The sequence below is a fragment of the Ovis aries genome, chromosome 7 (genome assembly GCF_016772045.2).
Source record: "Ovis aries strain OAR_USU_Benz2616 breed Rambouillet chromosome 7, ARS-UI_Ramb_v3.0, whole genome shotgun sequence".
In the NCBI taxonomy this organism is placed as follows: domain Eukaryota; kingdom Metazoa; phylum Chordata; class Mammalia; order Artiodactyla; family Bovidae; genus Ovis; species Ovis aries.
Window position 1 is genome coordinate 84,182,619 of NC_056060.1, and position 22,364 is coordinate 84,204,982.

The 22,364-nt window shown below is 45.5% G+C and overlaps 1 protein-coding gene across 2 annotated transcripts; it reads right to left on the reverse strand.

Moving 5' to 3' along the window:
- Positions 1-9,257: 9,257 nt before the first annotated feature.
- On the reverse strand, positions 9,258-18,154 carry PROX2 (prospero homeobox 2). Of its 2 annotated transcripts, XM_015097183.4 has the most exons (4): positions 16,796-18,154; positions 12,619-12,726; positions 11,383-11,577; positions 9,258-9,862 (listed from the first exon to the last, which is right to left on the reverse strand). In XM_015097183.4, the coding sequence occupies exons 1-4, from the start codon at positions 18,083-18,085 to the stop codon at positions 9,677-9,679; spliced, it is 1,779 nt and encodes a 592-aa protein (XP_014952669.2). In that variant the 5' UTR covers positions 18,086-18,154; the 3' UTR covers positions 9,258-9,676. The 2 variants fall into 2 exon arrangements, with proteins under 2 accessions (XP_014952669.2, XP_027827829.1); XM_027972028.3 differs by lacking the exon at positions 12,619-12,726 and having other exon boundaries at positions 17,369-18,154.
- Positions 18,155-22,364: the final 4,210 nt, after the last annotated feature.

Consider the following 22,364-nt stretch of genomic DNA (forward strand, 5'->3'; position numbering starts at 1 on the left):
GACTTTCACAGTTGTGGTGAAGGTTCCTAACAACAGATAGAAATGAGTTGCTGTACAACATTACTTCAGCTTTAAAGTTTAGAGGGGAAATATGATTTGTGAAGGGGTGTTGTAGACAGGGGCTTCCCAGGTGGCTCAGATGGTAAAGAATCTGCCTACAATACAGGAGACCTGAGTAGAGGAGTGAGGTGGGCATGCAGGTCAGGTTATTTTGTGACTTCTCTCTGATCCCAAAGAGAACAGAACTAGCTGATAGTTCTAATTCTCTGTGTACTCAGAACAAAACCAAATAAACCCTAACAAAATGAAAATTGTGTCCTTTTAGAAGCACTCCAATCTGTGCTGGGTATGAACTTTCATATGTGTCTTCCTTAGAGTATATTACTTCTTCAATAGAACCCTTTCTTAAAGATTCTGACCTCTGTAGGTTTGTTTTTTTTTTTTAAGAATTATATAGATTCACAGGAAGTTAAAAAAATGCACAGCGAAGCCCTCACGCATCCGTGGCCCAGTCTCCACCATGACAACATCTTACATAAGCAGAGTTTATGTCTCAGAACCAAGAAATCAGCACTGATTACTCCATGAAGGTTGTTCAGACTTCACCAGTTTTGTAAGCACTCAAGTGTGTAGGTGTCTGTAATTCTATGCAGCTTTTCATGTGTAGTTTTGCGTAACCACTACCATACTCGTGATATAATGCTTCACAAGGGATTCTGAAGAACTGCTAAGGGCTATGGAACGAGTCACTTTGTTTGTAGTCCCATCCCGGGCTTGAGTTCGTAACTTTGTATTGCTGGGGGCTGCCACATAGCTTTTGAAACCTCAAATGGCTTTTGGTCTTTTTTTTTTTCCCCCATGGGATCATCAGTACAGATGTGTGTCTCAGTTACTATGCTTCGAGGAGGTAAATTGTGATCACTTATATTTAAAGAGAGTGAACTGATAAGTATACCCCTAAGCATAAAAATCTGCTATTGATCTTCATTTTGGGGGCAAATTCAACAGTTCTGTCACAACAAAGGGACTGAATGTTTGGAAGTTCTTTTCCTGCCAATTTTTAGAACATGTGAGATTTGCTCGATAAATAGTGTCTTTCTAATCCCTAAAACAGAAGACTGTCCACCTCCCAGAGAAATGCCCTGATATATTTGAAGTGAATGGGCATGATTCTATAACACTTGAAAACTGTCGCTTAACAGCATATTCTGAGCGTTGTCAACATATTAAACTCTGCCTGTCATTGTTTAGGTAATTAGTGTCTCCAGAGCTGAATGATACATAATCATATTTACCATTTACATGGTATGGGGATTTTAATTATCTTTGCATCCAGTATGGCAAAACTAAGGTGTTTAGGAATGTAAGTCCAGTGTTAAGCTTTCTGTTCCCAGGATTTGCAAATAAATCTACAATCTAGCAAAAACTGTTTACATGTGTGCTCTGCACCCCATTCTCTTCCATAGAAACTCTTATTTCTGACACTCTTTTTGGCAAGAGTTCCATAGGAGAGAATAATTCTGGAGTTTGTTCTGGTTGGTTCAGTCAGTGAGCTCAGCCCTGATGAAGTAATGGGATGTATGATAAGGGATGAAGTTTCTAAATACCAAGATATTCATCTTGAATAAAAGCAGCATTGGGGTATTTATAAAGAATATATTCTGCCCTATAAAATTGTAGGATATTTGTTAGGGATTTGATAGACTGTGAGTTCAGCAAAGCATCCAGTTGATAATCCTATTGTCATAGAGAAAGCAAGAGAATTCCAGAAAAATACCTACTTTTGCTTCATTGACTACGCTAAAGCCTTTGATTGTGTGGATCACAATAAACTGGAAATTTCTTAAAAGAGATAGGAATATGAGACCACCTTACCTGTCTCCTGAGAAACCTGTATATAGGTCAAGAAGCAACAGTTAGAACCTTGCATAGAATAACTGGTTCAAAATTGGGAAAGGAGTGCAACAAGGCTGTATATTGTCACCCTGCTTATTTAACTTAAATGCAGAACACATCATGTGAAATGCTGGGCTGGATGAATCCAAAGCTGGAATCGATTGCTAGGAGAAATATCAACAAACTCAGATATGCAGGTCTGATGGCAGAAAGTGAAGAGGAAGTAAGGAACCTCTTGAGGACGGTAAAAGAGGAGAGTGAAAAAGCTGGCTTGAAACTCACTATTCAAGAAACTAAGATCGTGGCATCCAGTCCCAGCACTTCATGGCAAGCAGATAGGGAGAGGGGGAAGCAATGGCAGATCTTTTGGGGGAAAAAGAGGGCTCCAAAATCACTGTGGACAGTGACAGGAAATTAAAAGACACCTGCTTCTTGAAGGAAAACTATGACAAACCTAGACAGTGTGTTAGAAAGCAGAGACATCACTTGGCAGGCAAGGTCCATATAGTCAAAGGTGTGGTTCTTCCAGTAGTCGCAGATGTGCGAGTTGGACCATAAAAATGGCTGAGCACTGAAGAATTGATGCTTTTGAATCCTGGTGCTGGAGAGGACTCAAGAGTCTCTTGGACTGTAAGGAGATCAAAGCAGTCAATCCTAAAGGAAATCAACCCTGAATAATCATTGGAAGGACTGATGCTGAAGCTGAAGTTCCAATACTTTGGCCACCTGATGTGAAAGTCTAACTCTGGAAAAGACCCTGATTTGGGGAAAGATTGACAGCAAAAGGAGGAGAGGGCAACAGAGGATGAGATGGTCAGATAGCATCACCGACTCAATGGACATGAACTTGAGCGACTCCAAGAGATAGTGAAGGACAGAGAAGCCTGGTGTGCTACAGTCCATGGGGTCGCAAAGAGTTGAACATGACTTAGCAACTGAACGACAACAAATTGTCTCATAAAGCTTGATTTGAAAAAGTCAGCTTATTTAGAACCAGTAGGCAAAAAAATCTATAGAGTCTTAAATATTCTGAAAAAAGTAAGCACCAACCCACATTCATAAAAGAGCAGAGGAAGAAAATAATCAAATTTAATGACTCTAAAATGAAAAGAACCAGAAGAGACTTCAGGTTATTTTCAATTAGAAAGCAAGCTTATCTTTGTGGAAATGTAGATTTTAAATATTAAGAGAGGAAATATTAAGAAATACTAATTTCCTCTCAAATATTAAGAAAGGAAAGCTAGGGTTATGTCATTAAATGCTCCCTGAACCCACCCACCCAATCAAGAAAGCAGTGAGACAGCCTCTTTAACAAGTGGAACAATTCAAAGATGTTTTGAATAACTGTACAGAACTTAATTCATAAAATACTCAAGCCAAGAACTGTCCAGTGGACAATGATACAGCTTTAAAAAGCAGTTGCTAAAGACAGCAAGTAGGATAATTTTAGAAACGCTGTCAGTACATCAGTCACAAAGTTTATGGTTAAAAGGATGTCAAAAAAGCAATGTATCGGCCTGTAAAAAAGAAAAGCTGGTTGATGTATTAGCAACCAACTAGACAACCCACTCCAGTGTTCTTGCCTGGAGAATCCCAGGGACGGGGGAGCCTGGCGGGCTGCCATCTATGGGGTCGCACAGAGTCGGACACGACTGAAGTGACTTAGCAGCAGCAGCAGCAGATAGCAGTGATCATGTCATATGTCTAGTAAGTAGCGCGTCAACATGCAGTTTTTACAAAAAGTAATTGAGAATGCATATGAAGTTCACAGTACAAGGCTTTTTTTAAAGCTGGGTTTTGTTTACCTCTCAGGAGATAGCACTTTAAAGCTGCTTTATGCTGTCGTCCCCTAAATCAGTGCACGTTACTGCATGGTTGTAGTGAAAAGAAAATTTAGAATATGTTTTGTATCAGTAATGTCATACATCAGTGCCATTCTTAAGAAATAATTACTTTTCACTGGTAGGAGTTTATGACTGCTGAGTAAGAACATAGCTACTGAGCACCTACTGAACACTCGGAGTGTGCCAAGAATTTCATGTGTATGACTTTACCTAAAACTTAGAACAGTTTTATTGAGGTAGTTACTGTTTTATTATCTCTGTTCTACAAATGGGAAAGCTGACGCCAAGGGAATAAACAGTTTGCAGAGATCATAGCTGGTAGGTGCGTGAGCCAGAAAGAAAAGACGCTCTAGAACTCATGCCCCAACCACAGTACTCTTCTTCAGAAAGGTGTTGGTTGAGGGGGAAAGTGAATGTAGGGAGACTGCAGATCAGATCACTGAGAATAAAGTGGAGGAAAATGAGACATTCTGGCCTTAGACTGCTTTTCTAGCCTAAGGTACCCAGTGCTTGTTTACTTTTCAACCTTAGTTAAGGAGAAGCAGTGATCAAGGAGATAGGAGTCTGGGTGGGAGAAATATGAGGAGAACAATATGAGGGCACAGTAAAGGACACAGAAATGGTAGAGACCCAACAGAAGCAGAAGATACTGAGAAGAGGTGGCAGGAACACACAGAAGAGCTGCACAAAGAAGCTTCACGACCCAGAGAACCAAGATGGTGTGATCACCCCCTAGAGCCGGACATCTTGGAATGCAAAGTCAAGTGGGCCTTAGAAGCATCACTACAAACAAAGCTGGTGGAGGTGATGGAATTCCAGTTGAGCTATTTCAAATCCTGAAAGATGATGCTGCACTCAATATGCCAGCAAATTTGGAAAACTCAGCAGTGGCCACGGGACTGGAAAAGGGCAGTCCAATCCCAAAGAAAGGCAAAGCCAAAAAAATGCTCAAACTGCCTCACAGTTGCACTCATCTCACATAATAGCAAAGTAAAGCTCAAAGTTCTCCAAGCCAGGTTTCAACAATACATAAACTGTGAACTTCCAGATGTTCAAGCTGGTTTTAGAAAAGCAAGGAACCAAAGATCAAATTGCCAACATCGATTGGATCATCAAAAAAGCAAGAGAGTTCCAGAAAAACATCTGCTTCTGCTTTATTGACTATGCCAAAGCCTTTGACTGTGTGGATCACAACAAACTGTGGAGAATTCTTAGAGAGATGAGAATACCAGACCACCTGACCTGCCACCTGAGAAATCTGTATGCAGGTCAATAAGCAACAGTTAGAACTGAACATGGAACAACAGATTGGTTCCAAATCAGTCAAGGCTGTATATTGTCACCCTGCTTATTTAACTTATATGCAAAGTACATCATGAGAAATGCCAGGCTGGATGAAGCACGAGCTAGAATCAAAATTACCAGGAGAAATATCAGTAACCTCAGATATGCAGATGACACCACCCTTATGACAGAAAGCAAAGAAGAACTAAAGAGTCTCTTAATGAAAGTGAAAGAGGAGAGTAAAAATGTTGGCTTAAAGTACAACATTCAGAAAACTAAGATCGTGGCATCTGGTCCCATCACTTTATGGCAAATAGATGGGAAACGGTGTCAGATTTTATTTTGGGGGGGGGCTCCAAAATCACTGCAGATCGTGACTGCAGCCATGAAATTAAAAGACACTTGTTGCTTGAAAGAAAATATGACCAACCTAGACAGCATATTAAAAAGCAGAGACACTACTTTGCCAACAAAGGTTCATCTAGTCAAAGCTATTATTTTTCCAGTTGTCATGTATGGCTGTGAGAATTGGACTATAAAGAAAGCTGAGTGCTGAAGAATTGATGCTTTTGAACTGTGGTGTTGGAGAAGACTCTTGGAGAGTCCCTTGGACTGCAAGGAGATCCAACCAGTCCATCCTAAAGGAAATCAACCCTGAATAGTCATTGGAAGGATTGATGTTGAAGCTGAAACTCCAGTTGTTTGGCCACCTGCTGCAAAGAAGTGACTTACTTGAAAAGACCCTGATGCTGGGAAAGATTGAAGGCAGGAGGAGAAGGGGACGACAGAGGATGAGACGGCTGGATGGCATCATTGACTTGATGGACATGAGTTTGAGTAAGCTCCAGGAGTTGGTGACAGGTAGGCCTGGCGTGCTGTAGTTCATGGGGTCACAAAGAGTTGGACATGACTGAGCAACTGAACTGAAGGGAAGACTCGGATCTGACATTTAAGGGGTGACTCTGAAGAATTCCAAAGTGGCAAAGCAAGAGTTTATGAGTATGAAGGATAAGATTGTGAGATACAATCCCAGGGGACTTGGTGAAAGGGAAGGCAGATTCCTCAGGGAATGTATGAACATGTGAGATTGGTGGAGTTTGGAGGTGGGTGGGTGGGTGTTCCTGTACTGACTGTTTTCATCATCTGTACCTGTCCTCAACGTTTCATCAGACATTCCCTTCCTTCTCTGGGGCCTCACATCTGATTTTCTAAAACAACATGATTGAGCATCAACTCCTGGGTACTTGGTTGTACTATTTAAGTTTATATAACCTGAAAGCGCTCCTTCTGTGTAGGAATTGTCTACCCTTTAAAAATGCCCTTTTCATGAATTATCTTATTCTACAACTGAGCACTTAGTACATCTTTTTAAGTATAAGCACCATGATTGACCTCAGAGATACGGCACACATTATCAGTAATCTCAAATAGGTAACCAGAGCTCATGCCTTACAGTGTGCATTGTATATACTTAATTCTGACCAGGAGTAATTTTATACTTTCATGAGCATTTACACTTTGCTGTACACCAGAAACTAACAAACATCAACTATACTTCACTTTTAAAAAGAGATTATGAACAATTTAGGATAACACTTCATCCGGGAAACTGGTCACCAAAATTTCAGCAAATTTTTTAAGGATTTGACTTTAAAAGATGTGTTTTCTTAAAGGCACATGTAAAATTATGGAAGCCTTATTTTAAATTATTAATTTCTCTCAAGATTCTACATCATTGAAAACAAAGACACATTTTAAAAAGTAGACCCATGTGCCTCCATGGGCCTGGGGGATGCAGCTTTATTAAAGAGTGGTGTGCTGTCTCTGCCAGTGTGCACTTTCTCTGATGGAAAGAAAATGGTTCAGGTGCCCCTTATGTACCTAGGAGATGCCTTTGGCCTTTTACTGTATGAATCTGGTCTGGAGCTGTGTATACTAAATGCAACCATGTTTGAAATAAAGGGTCCTAATGAACCTCTTTCTGCATGGAATGCCAATTAACTGCCTGCTTTTAATTGATAAGTAGACATTAACCCCTCAGTAGTACCATCATCTTAAACCACAGTCCAGCCCCTACTGTCCATCAACGAAGGATTATACAGTATTTGACTAGACACTGGGCATGTTTAATTTGGGAGAGAATAGTACCCATATGCACCTTAATGGGAAGAAAAAGGTGAATAAACAGTTGACCTTTGGCAATATTATGACTGCTAAAAGAACACGATAACCAGCTCAGCTTACACTCCGAATGTGTTCCCTCCATTCTTGGTAGAAACAGAAAAATAAAATAGAAAATTCTTCTGTTGGCAGAGAACATGTATTTATACATTCTTGTGTGTTTAGCTCAGTGGTTAGAGAACACTTCCTGGAAAGATTGTGGTACACAAGTGTTTTCAATTTGAACTTGTGCATTTCAAGGTTCACTGCCCTGGAGGTGGCTTGGCTCAGTGTTTAAAACACACAGTAATGAATTTCAGGTTTGGGGCAGAAAGTGGCTGTTCCACATTGGACAATCATGTGAACTTGGAATTGCTTCCCCTAAATGTCTTAAATAACTATGTAATGTCACTCTGGACAGCAGGTTCTCCTGTCTCCAAACACAGATAACTGATTGCCTTTGCTCAGGATACTCAGTGCTTGCTTACTTTTAAAACTTAGATTTGGCAGAGTCTTTCATTTTTGTAAAGGGAACATTGTGGGAGAAAGTAGGGCAAAGATCATCTGAGTGCAGTTGGATGTACTGAAGGACACTTACAAATAACCTTGAAACAACCCCAAAAGACTGGTTCAGGCTGAATATTTTTCTTTTTCTTTCTTTCTTTCTTTCTTTTTTTTTTAATTTTGCTTTTCCTCTTGGCTGTTTGGAGTAAGAGAAAATTAAAAAGAAAGTCACCTTTCCTACCTTTCTGTGTTGATACATCTAGCAATAATTTAGGAACTTCACCCTATCTGATCCAGCTGACCTCAAAAGGAAGCAGGGTAGTTGGCATAGTAATTTCTGTAGAGGAGAAAGCAGTAAGCTAATGAAATCACAGACACTCCTTAGTCAGAACGAGCTCTGAGTGATGCCCTCCCTGGCCTGTGCACTTCCGGCATGCTTTCAAAGACTTGATTTTCCGACTAGCTGGGATGCTGCAATTACCCAGCATTCCAGAGGTCTTGCTTATATGCTCAGAGCAAGTCACCATTTGCGTTGGACCAGCAGGGGGGAAAGAAAAAAAAGTTGATTTCCTGAATTCCTTTATCTGTGAAAGATTGACCATGGGCTGTAAGGTCCTTATGGAGCAGGGGAGTTTCCATTTCTGTGTGATGCTGTATTTGTCTCAGTTACACCATTCATCATCTGTGAGGCTGTGCACAAACCTCCCGTCTGAGTTGCAGTTTCCTCCTTCCTCATTTAAGCAAGCGGGGCCAGATGAGCCCCCTCAGGCCCTTTCTAGCTTTCGTGGCCTGAAGTTCAGTTTCTTCAGAACATAGGAGCTTGGGGCATTCATTACACTGGTCGACTAGAGATAGTTTGGGTTATTTAACTGCTGATGAACTTCCACCTGATGACTGGGAATGTATAACAACTCTCAAATCCTACAGAAAGTTTGTGGTGGCTTTGCTGAAAGGATCGGTGGACATCCGGGTGACAAAGCACTCCTAAGTGTCAGGCAGGGGTTGTCAGAAGACAGTGGCGCATCCGTGCTGGATGCTCACCGGGGACAGTGGCCTGTTTGAGAGCATGGGCGGCAGCATGAGGTGGTCCCCATGCAGCCTGGCATCAGAAGGTCATGGGTGCCTCCATGCTCCTGACCACCCCTCCCAACCCAAATGCCCTGGCCTCGTAGCCTTTGGCAACTTACCTCACAGTTCTAAGATTCTATTTGGCTATTTTTTAAATGAAGATAATATCGACTTTTCAGGATAAATAGCTTAAAGGTAATGTACTTTGGCCACCTCATGCGAAGAGTTGACTCATTGGAAAAGACTCTGATGCTGGGAGGGATTGGGGGCAGGAGGAGAAGGGGGCGACCCAGGATGAGATGGCTGGATGGCATCACTGACTCGATGGACGTGAGTCTGAGTGAACTCTGGGAGTTGGTGATGGACAGGGAGGCCTGGCGTTCTGCAATTCATGGGGTCGCAAAGAGTTGGACACGACTGAGCGACTGAACTGAACTGAATGTATTTGAAAGTGTCTTGCAAATCAGTGAAACTTGATAAATAGATAACTAAAAACAGCACTTTGTAAGAAAGACTCCAAATAAGATAACTTTATCTGAAAACTGAAGGGGGGAAGAAAAGAACATTTGTGTAGTGAGTAGTAAACATTTCACAGAGTACTCTCAGACATATCTCTTTATCCTTACAACCTCGTTTTACAGATGCAGAGATAACTGCAGGTTCCCAGGGTCATGATACCTGGAAACAGTGGAGTTGAGAGTCTTCTGGTTCCAAACCGTTGTGTTCCTTTTACAGTATTTTATAGTTAATGTTAAACCTCTGGTTATTCTGGAAGAGGAAATAAATGATCAAAAATGGTTGTAGTACCTATTTGAGGGATTTCTCCTTATGCCCTCTTTATATGACTACAGCTGTACTGACTGCCATTTGAGAACCAAACCCAGGAAAGCCAGACAAGTCACTCCTCACTTTGTGGGATCTTAATTCTGAAACAGTTCCTGGGGATAGCTGGAAGATTTGAATATCTCTGGGATGTCACTGTCCAGTTTCGAAATAATTTTATAAATGGGTTTCTTCCAGGAAGGATCTGCGTCTTTGCCTGCGGAGACAGCCCTGAAGAACTCCTGTAAAGTCAAGCTGGCGATTTCCAAGAAGCAGTCTGGGACCTGCATTCCCAAAGAGACCCACGAGAAAGAAAAAACGTGAGGCTGTGAAGCCTGGCGCCATCCAGACCTCACTGCCTGATGCTGCCATTTCCTTGGGTTGCAGGCTGATCGGAGCACCCCCACTCTACTGGCCCCTGGCTTTTGCAGCCCCAGGAATCCCTTGCTCCCTCATCAAATATAGACCTTAAAATGATGATCCTGATGAGACAGACCTGGGAAAAAAACGGATTAGGGACACTCCTTCTGTAGGCGTAGCTGATTCCGTTAATGGGTGACATTTTTAGCAAGTGGGAAATGCTGACTCTGGTTGAAATGAAATCTGTGGTTCAAAAGAGGTTTTTACTATTCTTTTCCTTAGTGCCTCACGTGGAAAGAACCACCCCCAAGCTTATGACTGTCGTACCTCATTCCTCCTTTTTTGGGGATTGGATTCAAAGGACTTGGAATCATTCCTGCTTCCAAAGCCAACCTTTGGCTTGGGGGTGGAGAGGGCTCAAGACTACGTTCCAGGACCTCACCCAAACTGGCAACATTAATGATGGGACATCCCACAGGGCCTCCAGATCCAGCCTGGCTGGGGGCTTGCCCCCACTGCCTGCCAGATGACCACCCCCACATAGAAAGACGCAGTGCTGCCCCCAACCCACATGCCTGGACCCCCACGAGCCTCTCAAAGGAGGCATGGTCCACTTTCCCCACAGGTAGGCTTAAGTTTCTAAACATATTTCGATGGGGCATCTGAACAGCGGATGCTTGCAGTTCTTTGCTTTCTTGGAGGTGTCCATACACTGCTCTTTGTGACCACACAGTCAAGGGAGAAATGTGAGAAGAGGGCAGTGTGCTCAGTGACCAGACACACCGGGCACCTGCAGAACAAGATGCCAGCTGAACAGAGCTGTTGGCCACACACAAGGAAGATTGCAAGCTCTCACTGATGACACTTGGGCCGCTTGCTCACCCTTCACCGATGCTTTACCTCTAAGGTGCCACCAGTGTGCCTTCACAGGGATCCCCAAAGGACTGAGCAGCTTAAGTATTGTGTATTACTTCCAGAAAGGATTTGAGATGATTTGCCATGGAAGGCCCACAGATAAAACTGTTCAAGGGAGAATAAAGAAAAGAACCAAATGATGAACAGAAACTGGTGTAAAGAAAACCTTGGCCAAGAACTAGTGCTGCAGCCAGAGCCCGGCATTTACCCTGGGCCTTCTGGTGCAAAGGCAAGAAGGCTCTCAGGGTATAAAACCCGGTCATTACAGAGTATTGTCTAAAATGGCATAACACCAGCCCTCTGCCCATGTTTCTGAAGAAAGACTGGCTGGAGATTCAGTTTGGCATCTACCTGTTGCCTACGAGAAGATGCAGAGGCTGTCACCTTTGTGGATGGTACAGAGATGGGTCCCAGGCTGCCCTGCTCTCAGTGACGTAAGGACAGACATGGAAGGGTATCTTTTCTAAAACTCCAATCACAAAGGGAAGGCACTCATCAGACCTCCTGGGACTCGAGTGCATGGTCTTACCTCAAAGTCGTTTCCCTTGTTATAGTGCATATTGAGAGCTCGAAAAAGTTCTGAGTCTCGGAGAACCACCAGCATTTTGGGATTTGTGATACCATCTGAAATCGCTTGCCGGGCAAATTTCTCCATCTGTATGTAATAAAACTCACGGAAGTTGCTGAACCACTTGATCATCTGGGAGGTGATGCAGCGGTTGAACTGTGCAAACAACAGGATCCATGAAGTCAAACATTTACCACGAGGTGCTCAGAGTCAGAACTGTCAGCTTCCAATTCAGCACGGGGGTTAGCAAGAGTGGCTTCAGTTCACACTAAACAGGGCTTTCTTTAAAAAAGAAGTCACAGCTATTTTCTAAGCCTATACAGTTATACATGGAAAAATCTGAATTAGCTGTAATGCCCAGTAGAAAACAAATGTATTTTATAGCCTAGACTTATAAAGGTTTTTCACTCCTTAAGTGTGACTTTGGGAGGGCTCAAGGTCAAGATCAATGTGGTCCCAGTGTCTGCAGCACCGAGGTAGATTACATCGCAGCCCCAGTGCCCTCTGCCAGGTAAAGCGCCAAGGGAAGGGGTAATGGTATAGATTGGAGGACTGTGTATTGGCAACTCAGAGTTGCAGAATGAATTGCTAATGAGAACTTGGTTCAGGAATGAAGCAAGCGATTGGGTATGAGGGAAATAGCTCAAAAAAAAAAAAAAGATGTTGAGATACAAAGGATACAAAGTATTAACAGCCCCTCACCCAACACCCAGGGTAAAGGAGGCCCTCTGAAACTATGGAAACACGCAAGGCCTGGTTCCAACCATCAGAGCTTGATTTGTCTCATTGTCACGTTGATTTGTATGCTCCTTCACTCAGTTTTGAAACACCAAAGTTCAAAGGTCAATTTAATAGCCGCAGTGTCCAACTCTTGATATACTCTTTCTTTTTCATAGTGGCCCCAGCAAAGAGAGCACACTGGGCTAAAGATGCTGTTTACTCTTGGTTCTGTAACCCCGCCTCCCTCCCCAAGTGTTTCTGGGTCTTAACTATAGCTCAGAAGCTTAAATCCAGAGACCCAACCTTCCTATCCCCAAAGTTACCCCTGTTTATTCAGTTTCTCAGCCCAGGACAAAAATGCCACAACAAGAAGAGCTAAAGTGCACAGATGTTGACCTAGGATTTGACTCAACATGGGAAACACCTGCGGCCACTTGGGAGTTTTGCAGAGACTGAAACTCAGTTGAAGGACTTTACCTGAACGTCAGGGAAGTAAGCCTTCAGGAGGTTGGAGCTGGGGTAGCGTGTGAAGAAAAACATTAGTTTGGCCTTCTTCAAGTGACCAGGATTGAGGCCCTCCTGGATTTGGCCCAGGGTCAAGGAAAACTAAGACCAGTTTATCAAATGATTCTGTCAAATTATCCAAATGGTAAATTGCCCTGTTCCTTATGGTTTCTATTTAATTTTTTTCTGGTTGAATGATGTATTTGCTTCATTTTTTCTGTCTCTAGCAAGTATGATCAGATAAACTTCTTTCTTTCCAGATGCTGAATACCATCTATGTACAGTAAAGCTGCAGAGTTTAAAAAACATTTTGATGTGTTAAAGATCTGTTGCATATGTGATAGCAAATACAATTTGTTGTACTCAGTGTGTGTGTGCGCGCTTTCACGATAGGGTGGGAAGAGATGGCAGCTGTCCCCCAGATAAACTATTTCAAAACCCCAAGTAGAGACTGACTTCTCCTCTCTGTCTCAGTTTCCTCGTCTGTAAAATGAGAGGAGTCAGCTTTCTGGCCCTCATCTTTGCGTTTGTGGTGGTGATGCCAACGAGCACCTGACCTGACTGAGTACCAGATCACGGTTTACTTTGGCTCAAGAAGCTCAAATTGCTGGGCTGCACTTCTCTCCGTTTGCCTGGCAGAAGTTCCCCCTCACCCTCCCCACCTCAACTCAGATGCCCCCTCCGCTGTGAAACCCTTCCTTGCCGAATTAGGCCTTCCTTACCCTGGGCTACCAACGTTCTTTGTATAAGCTGTTTTTTGTAAGAATGACGTGATTGGGATTTTTATTGCATGTTTCTCTCCCCATTTAGACTGTGAGCTCCTTGAGAGCGAGGGCCTTACCCTTTCATCTTTTTATTCCACGTGCCTAGCCCGGTGCTAGGAGCAGAGTAGGTGCTCAATAAATGTTTGGTGAATGAAGGAATAAGTGAGTGAATTGTCAACTTTAACCCACGATTAACTATGGCAGTTCTATTCCAACCCATGCCTCTCACTCTGGGAACAGATCCCTTCCCCTTTAATGAGAGTAGGGGATTGTGGCCTGAAAACCTAGCACCAGGGTGGTAGGGAAATAAAGAGTCTTACGCTAAAACACTTAGCATTCCCAGGAACAATCCTAGGGCTGTGTGGGAAACACACAGGGTAACCTTGGAGCTGAGGCTGAGAGCTGTAGCTTTAGGACAATGAAGGCTTCTCAGTTTACCCAAAGGAAACCAGACAACTGATCACAACTGTATCACGCTGTCCAGGAGGCCCCTGCCCCCTGCCTCATTAGCCCTACTTCTTATCGTTTATAAGTGCTGTGGAAAGAATCCTGGATTGGGAGTTCAAACACCGAGCTTCAGATAATAGATTTTGCCACCTAGTCCCTGTGTGACCCTGGGCAAGCCGCTTACCTTCTCTGGGCCCCATTTCTAAACTGCGGAGTGTAGTGGTTGAAACTTGTGCTGGGCAGTCAGATGCTGGCTTTGAACCCTGACTCTGCGTGTGTCTGTCTTTGACTCTGAGCAACTTAGTCCGCTTCTCTGTCCCTCTCAGATACTGATCTAGAGTGGATACTGGAGGATGGTGAGGTAACTCGGGCTCGCAACCCCTTATCTGAAACAGTGGGCCGAATGGACGCCAGGTTTCAGAATTTATTGTATCAAGGCAATATGGTGCGTGTACGATGTGTTAGTTACCGCCCACAGCAGGGTCTGTGGCAGCTGTCTAATCAGATAGTTTATAAAGTTCCCACAGCAAAATCAATGACTAATTGTGCTAAGTGAGATAGTCTATAAGAGGCCTCCTATCAGCACAGGTAGGGCTTCCCAGGTGCCACTGGTGGTAAAGAGCCTGCCTGCCAATGCAGGAGACACAGGAGATGTGGGTTCCATCCCTGGGTCAGGAAGATCCCCTGGAGGAGAGCATGGCAACTCACTCCAGTATTCTTGCCTGGAGAGTCCCCATGGACAGAGGAGCCTGGCGGGCTACAGTCCATGGGGTTGCAAGGAGTCGGACACGACTGAAGCAACTTAGCCCACAGCACAGGTCAGGTTTTGCAACCAAGAGAATCTCCCATCAGCCTTAGGAGAAAGAAACCATAGAGGTTTTCAGAGCGTTCTGAGTTCCAGAACTGTGTCTAGGTGGCAGTGCAGAGGGGCACTGTCAGTCCCAATGCCTGCCGCCCAGGAGGCGTGCGGTCACTCCTCATTGTCTCATCATGATACCCGCTCCACCTGTTCACAGGGGTGTCATGTGAAGGGAAAGTTCATTTATACTTAAGCATCTTGCTCTTCCGGGTTTTCAAGGCCCAGAAGAACAAATTTATAATTCTAGAATGAGGGAATAATTGGGGCCAGGATGCTGCCTGGGGGCCCCAAATCGTTCCAAAGGTAGTCAACTACATGACCGGGGCAGCCAGGCCCTGTGAGTGGCCCCTGAAAAACCTCCTGAAGTTCTCAGAGCCCAAGCCTCATTTCACGAGGCAGGGCCAGGCATACAGGAGGTGCTTTTCTGAAACAGCAGAATACCCTTCCCAGGGGAAGGTCAGCGGAGTATCTTTGGGGACTGAGTTCCTGAGGTTCTTCCACAGCCTGACTCTGACAGGGAGACTTAACCAGCGGCCTCTTATCAAAGACCCGGACAGATAGCTTCTCTTACAGAGGGCTTTCATCTGACAAGAAAATCAGTCTATGGTGATATCTCCGTGTCTGCTGCTGGAGAGGTGTGCTGGTGGCTGTCGAGATGCTCTCAGCTCTGGGTTTGTTTGTGGCTGTTGCTCTCTGCCTGCCAGGAAAAGAACCCAGGGGTGTCCAAGCTTGGGCAGTGTTGCCAACACTTGTGACCAGCAGGTGGCGCTCATAGCACTTAGGACACAAGAGCCAGCCTGGTGTGGCCCTGTGCTGGTTCCACCCCATTCCTGCCGCCTTTGCCACAGCTTGCCAGGTAGAAGAGGCAGGACTATTCACCCCTGCTTGTGTGACTCCACAGAACCCAGGAGATGCAATTTAAGGCTGTCCCTGAGAAGCAGCAGCGTGAGCTTGGCTCACTAAAAAAGCCACATCCAAAATATGTTCTCAGGAGCTTTAATCTCACAAGATGCTGGTTGAAAGAGGGTTCTTTGGTTTTATGCATGTGGGACTGTATACATTCTCCTCTTAGTGTTTTTCATCGGACTTCATGTTAAAAAGGCTCTGAGCAGTCCCACAGAAATAGAATTAACACAGTGTTTACCCAAGCAACTACTTCTCTTGCTTCAAAAACTTTTACATTCCTGAGGGAGCGTTACTCTGAAGAAATGCCTGTTTCTGAGTGGGATCTCTCTACGGCTTGCAAAGGTGATGCAGTAAGATTCAGACCCCCTGCAGACCAGCCTGGGCCCCACAGCCTGTCTGGCGGGGGCCCCCAACCCTGCTCCACACCCACACAGCACCCAGCTCTCTCCTCAGCTGCAGCTTAGAAGCTAGTCCTTAAACTGAAGTCTTCTTACCCCTTTCACCTGGCCTCAGGTCTTGTCCCTGAAGTAAATCTCCCCTTTCCCATCAGCCCGGCAAGTTTCTGGCCCCTCGTGTATTGCCCATGAGTTATCTAGTTGGTGCAGGTAGAAGGGGCAGGACTATTCACCCTGCTTGTGTGACTCCACAGACACAAGGAGGTGCAATTTAATGAGATGTCTCAATTAAGCAGATGTCTCTTTTTGCCTGAAGAGACAAGAGGTTCCGGGAGCCACGCCTCAGTTAAGGCCATTCCTTTGGCCTGTTTGGCCAAGGGGTGTGAGCAGCTGACGTCTCAGTGATGGGGTCCCTCCTTCCACAGAGTGTTTTTGTCATATTTTGGGAGCCCATTTGGGTTTAAAAATAAACAAACCCCTTCCAGACCCAAAGGACTAAGTCAGTAGTGATAGAATCTATGTTACAGAAGAAGGTAAAGGAGCTCTCCCAGACCCTTAGATCTCAGAACTGATCACCACTTTCTCAGGAACCTACTAGCTATGAGCCACAGGGGAAGGAAGCCCCAGAATGAACATTGAGAAGACCCCCTCTCCTCTGGAAGAGCAGAGCAGTTCCCTGTGCCAAGCAGTTATGTGTCCCCTAACCTCCCCTCAGCATCCAGAGTTCCTGTCTCCCTGGGCTGGGACAAACGAGAACCCCAATTGCCCAAAAAGGATATGTGGGCCGCAGAGAAAGGAAGCGTGTCCATGACGGCCTGCCGGCCACCCGGCTCCATTTTCATTGGGGGAACGAGGGGCAGTCTTTCCAAACAGGTGGACGTGAAGGGCCAGGGGCACTGCTGCTGGCTCAAGGCCAGAGGTCGCAGTTTGGCAGCTCCCCAAGGTCGCAGGGCCACCTCGGAGGAGGGCTGGCTCGGGGCAGACGGGTCCTGAGGAAGACCACCCCTCCAGCGGCCACCGGGCCCATGGCCCAGTAGCTGGCCGAGAATCTGCTCCTCCTGGATGTGGGCAGGTGCAACCACCAAGGAACAGTCTGCTGGGGAAGCCTGATAGGGTTTGGGGATCATTCTCAGAGAGACGGGGTACCTGGGAGAATCTAGAGGTTTGGCTAGCGATAAGCTTCCCAGCGGAGCCCCCGCTGGCGGCTGGGCCCGTCTGGGCAAGGCCGCCAGAGGAAGCGGATCTTTACGGGCACTGCCCTCGGGAGGCAAGGGCTCGCTTCTCCCATCTGGCACCGGCTCCTGGAATCTCCCGCCCAGCTGAGTCAGATGCCCCGATGGATCCACCAGTACCTTTTGTAACACCGAGTCCACAGCCTGGGATATGGCCCCCGTCAGTTCTTTCTTCAGACTCTCCAGCAAGGCCGGTGCTTCAGAGGGAAGAAATCTGGGCCCCTCAGACAGGTACTGGACCTCAGACGCTCTGTGTTTCTCCACCCTGGAGAGGTCCCCGATGGACCCCTGGCAGTGGTCGCTGTCCACCCCCCAGGGCCCAGACCCAGAGCCGTTCCTCTGGCCTGCTGTTGGAGGGCCCTGGGCTGCGGCCCTGGGCTCCACGGCCTGCAGGATACGCTCCTGCAGGTGTCTCATCTGCTGCCTCAGCAGGTGGAGCTGTCCTCTCACCCGAGGGCCCCCCTTCCTGCCGCCGCCCCGGTTCCCTGCGGGGCCTGTCTCCAGGGGGTCTTGCTGCATGGGAAGGCTCTGCTTCCTCTTCCGCCCCCGGGGCTTCTCTGGGCGGCTTGGGCTGTCCCCAGCGGGGGCCCTGCCTGGCCCCAGAGAGGTTGGGGAGAGGAACATGCCTCGGACGATGGTCTCTACTCTGGCCCTCTTTGCCTGGATGTGCTCATCCCCAAAGCAGTCAGGGTCGGAGAGGCTGGAGCTGGGGACCTGACTCCAGGCAAAGGGGGAGCATCTGCTCTGCTCTCTGGGGGACAGGCTTCTTCCACCTTCCATACAAGGTTCTGTCAGATACTGGGCTGGACCCAAAAGCAAACTGGAGTTTGGATCCATCTCTTGGCTCCACAGATGCCGTAGTCAGGGTTCCGCCAGAGAGTTCCTCCTCCGGAGGCCCTCAGCCTGGAGGTGCACCTCCAGGGAGCTGGGGATCTCTCCTCTCCACTTAGAGGAAGGATTCAGACTCTGGGATTCCGGGCGCTCACCCACCTCCTGTGCACTCTGAAAACAGAGACAGGAGAAAACAGGACCTGTGACTTTGAGCGGTTCCTCTCAAACTTGACCATGCAGATGAATCAGCTTGAATCCTGTTAAAATGTAGATTCTAAGTCAGCAGGTCTGGCGTGGGGCAGCGATTGTTTCTGTATCCCCAGCCAGCTCCCAGGTGATGCCGCTGGTCCCAACCACAGTTTGAAGACATTCCCAAGAGCAGGCCTCCCAAGAGAAAGTTCTTGTCCTGCCAGGACATAAAAATAAAATAATCCATAATAATGATTGTGGCAGCCAGTTGCCTAACTAGCATTGCGCCAATAACTTTACACCCATTACCTGATTTAATTCTCCTAACAGCTCCGTGGGAATGCTGGCAGTCCTATTTTACAGATAAAGGAAACAGGCTCAGAGGAATTAAGAAGTTACCTCCCTAAGGTCATATAGTTAGTGTCAGGCTGGAGTCAGAATAAGATTTATCTTGATTTAGAATGACTTTCTGCAATAGAATCACCCTGGGGACTTGTTAAAAATAGCAGATCCAGTAGGCCCACCAGTCCTGCTTAATCAGAAGTCCTTGGTACTGTGTTAGGGCACCTGCCTTTGAAACAAGCAAAATGAAGTTTGAGAATGTGCTGTTTGACCACTATGCAGTCCTGCTCCAGGAAGAGTTGGATCATGCATTTGTCTTTCAACATTCTCACCGCTGCTCTTTAAGCATCTATTGTACATCAAGACTTCTTCTGGATGCTTGGAGAGTCTGTGGTGAATAAAACAGCATAGTCTTACTCTCATAGAGGAAGATGTATAGCAGGGGAAGAGAGAATAAATAAGTACATTTTCAGGTCATGATAACTTCTATGAAGAAAAAAGACAGTAAGGGACTGGGATGAAGGTATGGGAGAATGAGGGAGCAATGTTAGAAAAGGCTGCATAGAGCTGTTTTATTCCCATGAATATCAAAGTGCACTGCATTTGAACCAAGAGGTAATTCAGGTAGCAGGTATAAGGCACTTCGAGTTTATGAAACATTCATATGTGTAGTCATTACATCACGCACCAATCTTGACAGTTGGTGTAATTCTCCCATTTTGTAGGTGAGGAAACTGAGGCTCATCAAGGTTAAGAATGGCTCTCAGTTACTAAGATTCCAAGTCTTCTAATGCAAACACACTTCAGGTCCTTCCTCAAAGATAAGAAGACCTGCACAAGAGACTGACTTCTCTGCCTGTTAAGCAGATTCATCCTTTCCTAGAAATTTTAAATGAATTTCTTTTTTCTCTACAGATTTCCACTCTTGATTGCTTCTCTAGTACAAATGCTGGTGGGAGAGACTTTGCTTTCTTCCCATTTTCATCTTGAAGCTTGCTTGGAATTCTCTGCTTCAGGAAATCCCAGCTCTTCTGCAGCCAATGGATTCTAGTTGGTAGACTTGACCACAGCCTCCACTTGGAGCTGGCTGGCAGCTGGCAGACACACAACACAAGCTCTCTGAGGGCAACTTCATGCCAACACTAGAGTGAAAGGTAGGAGGAAATGGCAACTGCATGCCATTTTGAGGGAAATGCCACTGAAAGAAGGCTAGGTTCTCAGGTCAGTTAGAAGATTCTGGCTTTGAATAAGTAAGACATTTGTAAATTACTAAAAATAAAAATCAGTGATTTGCCAAATTAATATAAATGAAAGAATTTGCTATTGCCAAGTTTTACCAATAGTTTGGATAGTTTACCACCTCTTGGAAAGAGAAACATTTAACTTCCTGCGATCATTTGGCAATGAATATACACTATTTGTATAACATGAAAAAAATATTTAAAAATCATATCTAATAAGTACAACTTGATCATTGCATATACATTAGCTGCTTCCTAACCAATAATGATCACTGCTGCTGCTGCTGCTGCTGCTGCTGCTAAGTCACTTCAGTCGTGTCCGACTCTGTGCAACCCCATAGATGGCAGCCCACCAGGCTCCACCGCCCCTGGGATTCTCCAGGCAAGAACACTGGAGTGGGTTGCCATTTCCTTCTCCAATGCATGAAAGTGAAAAGTGAAAGCGATGTTGCTCAGTCGTGTCCAACTCTTCACGACCCCATGGACTGCAGCCTACAAGGCTCCTCTATCCATGGGATTTTCCAGGCAAGAGTACTGGAATGGGGTGTCATTGCCTTCTCCGAATAATGATCACTACACTGGCACAATTGATATTTTAACTTAGAGGGACTAAATAACAACAGTACAAACCATGTATATTTTCAGTTAAAATATACATGGTATATTTCCTGGTAGCTTAGCTGGTAAAGAATCTGCCTGCAATGCAGGAGACCCTGGTTTGATTCCTGGGTTGGGAAGATCCCCTGGAGAAGGGATGGGCTACCTACTCCAGTATTCTTGGGCTTCCCTGGTGGCTCAGACAGTAAAGAATCTGCATGCATTGCAAGAGACCTGGCTTCAATCCCTGGGTTGGGAAGATCCCCTGGAGGAGGGCATGGCAACCCACTCCAGTATTCTTGCCTGGAGAATCCCCATGGACAGAGGAGCCTGGTGGGCTACAGTCCATGTGGTCGCAGAGAGTTGGATATGACTGAGCAACTAAGCACAGCACAGCTTCCAAAAAGAAGGGCTTGGTTATAGTTATTCTTAGTGACCATTTCCTAAACTCAACATTTTCAAACCCAGAGTCTGTGGCTGCCCTCTGCCTTACCTCTCTGCCACCTATCTTCTTGTTCAGTCCAGAAGCTGGAGAGCTTCTTTGACCCCTGCCCATCTTCTTATCCTCAACATGTGGTCACTATGGCTGGTAAATTTTGGGAAAAAATGACTCTGAACCGCATTCTGCCATATTGTTCCCATTATGTTTTCCTGACTCCGCATCTCATAATTTTTCACCTGGGCAATTCCAATACCTCATGCCTGGTCCCCATCCTCTAGCCTCTTCTCACTCCGGTCCTTTTTCTACATTCATTCATTTATTCATTCAACAAATATGGGCTAAGTGGTGACAACCAACAAAATCCTCTGCCCAAGTGGAGCTAACAATCATGCAAAGGGAGACAGATGTAATAACTTAGGAAGGAATGGAAGGCCAATATACAGGGCCTTGTTGATAACTGTGAAAATATTGGCCTTCACTCTGAGATAAACGAGGACCCATTGGAAGGCTATGTGCAAACGTGACCTGACTTAGTTTTAAAAGGCTCATTCTTTACTGGGTGGGGAATAAACTAGGGGTGGAGAGCAAGGGTTGAAACAGAGAGATGGCTTAGGAGGCTCTGGGGATCAACTAGATGATAATAATTCAGATGAGATGGCTTGGACCAGGGTGATGGCAACAGAAGTGGAAAGTGGTGTCAGATCCTGGATATATGTCAAAGTTGAAACCAGTGGGGTTTACTGTTAATAACAGACTGGATGTGAGGCCCAAGAGAAAAAGAAGCATCGCTGATGATGGCTCCAAATTGTTCGGCCTGGAAGGATGGAGTTGCATGAACTGAGACGGGGAGGGCTACAGAAGAAGCCGACTTGGGGGGGAATATCAGGAGCCCAGTTTTGGAAGTGATAAATGTGAAATAATGATCAGACATCTCAATGAGGATGCTGAGAAAGGAATTGGATAACTAGGCCTTGGGCTCAATGGGGAGATCTGGGCTAGAAATATACAACTGAGAGTTGCTGGTAAATAGATGGATGGACTCATCAAGGAGCAGGGGGCTGAAGTCTGAGTCCTGGGACTTAATAGCATGAAGAGGCTGGGCAAGAGGGCACCTAAGCGGGAAACACAAAGAGCAATCAGTGAAGTAAGAAGAAGTCTAGTCTAGTCTGGTCCAGGGGTGTGTGAGGTCCTGGGAGCCCAGTGAAGGAAGTGTTTCTAGGAGATGGGAGAGGTCAAGTCACATAAGGATTGTGACTTGACCGTTCAAGTTAGTAATTCCAGATGTTACTCAGAGTCACTTGTGGTGTTTATCAGAGCAGTTTTGGTGGAGTAGAGGGCAGGGGAAGCCTGGTTGGACTGAATTTTAAGGAGAGGACAAGAAGAGGAATTGGTGACATTGACTGTGACAACTTTTTCAAGGTGTTTTGTAAGGAAGAGATAAATGGAAAAGTAGCTGGAAAGAGAAGTGGGGTCA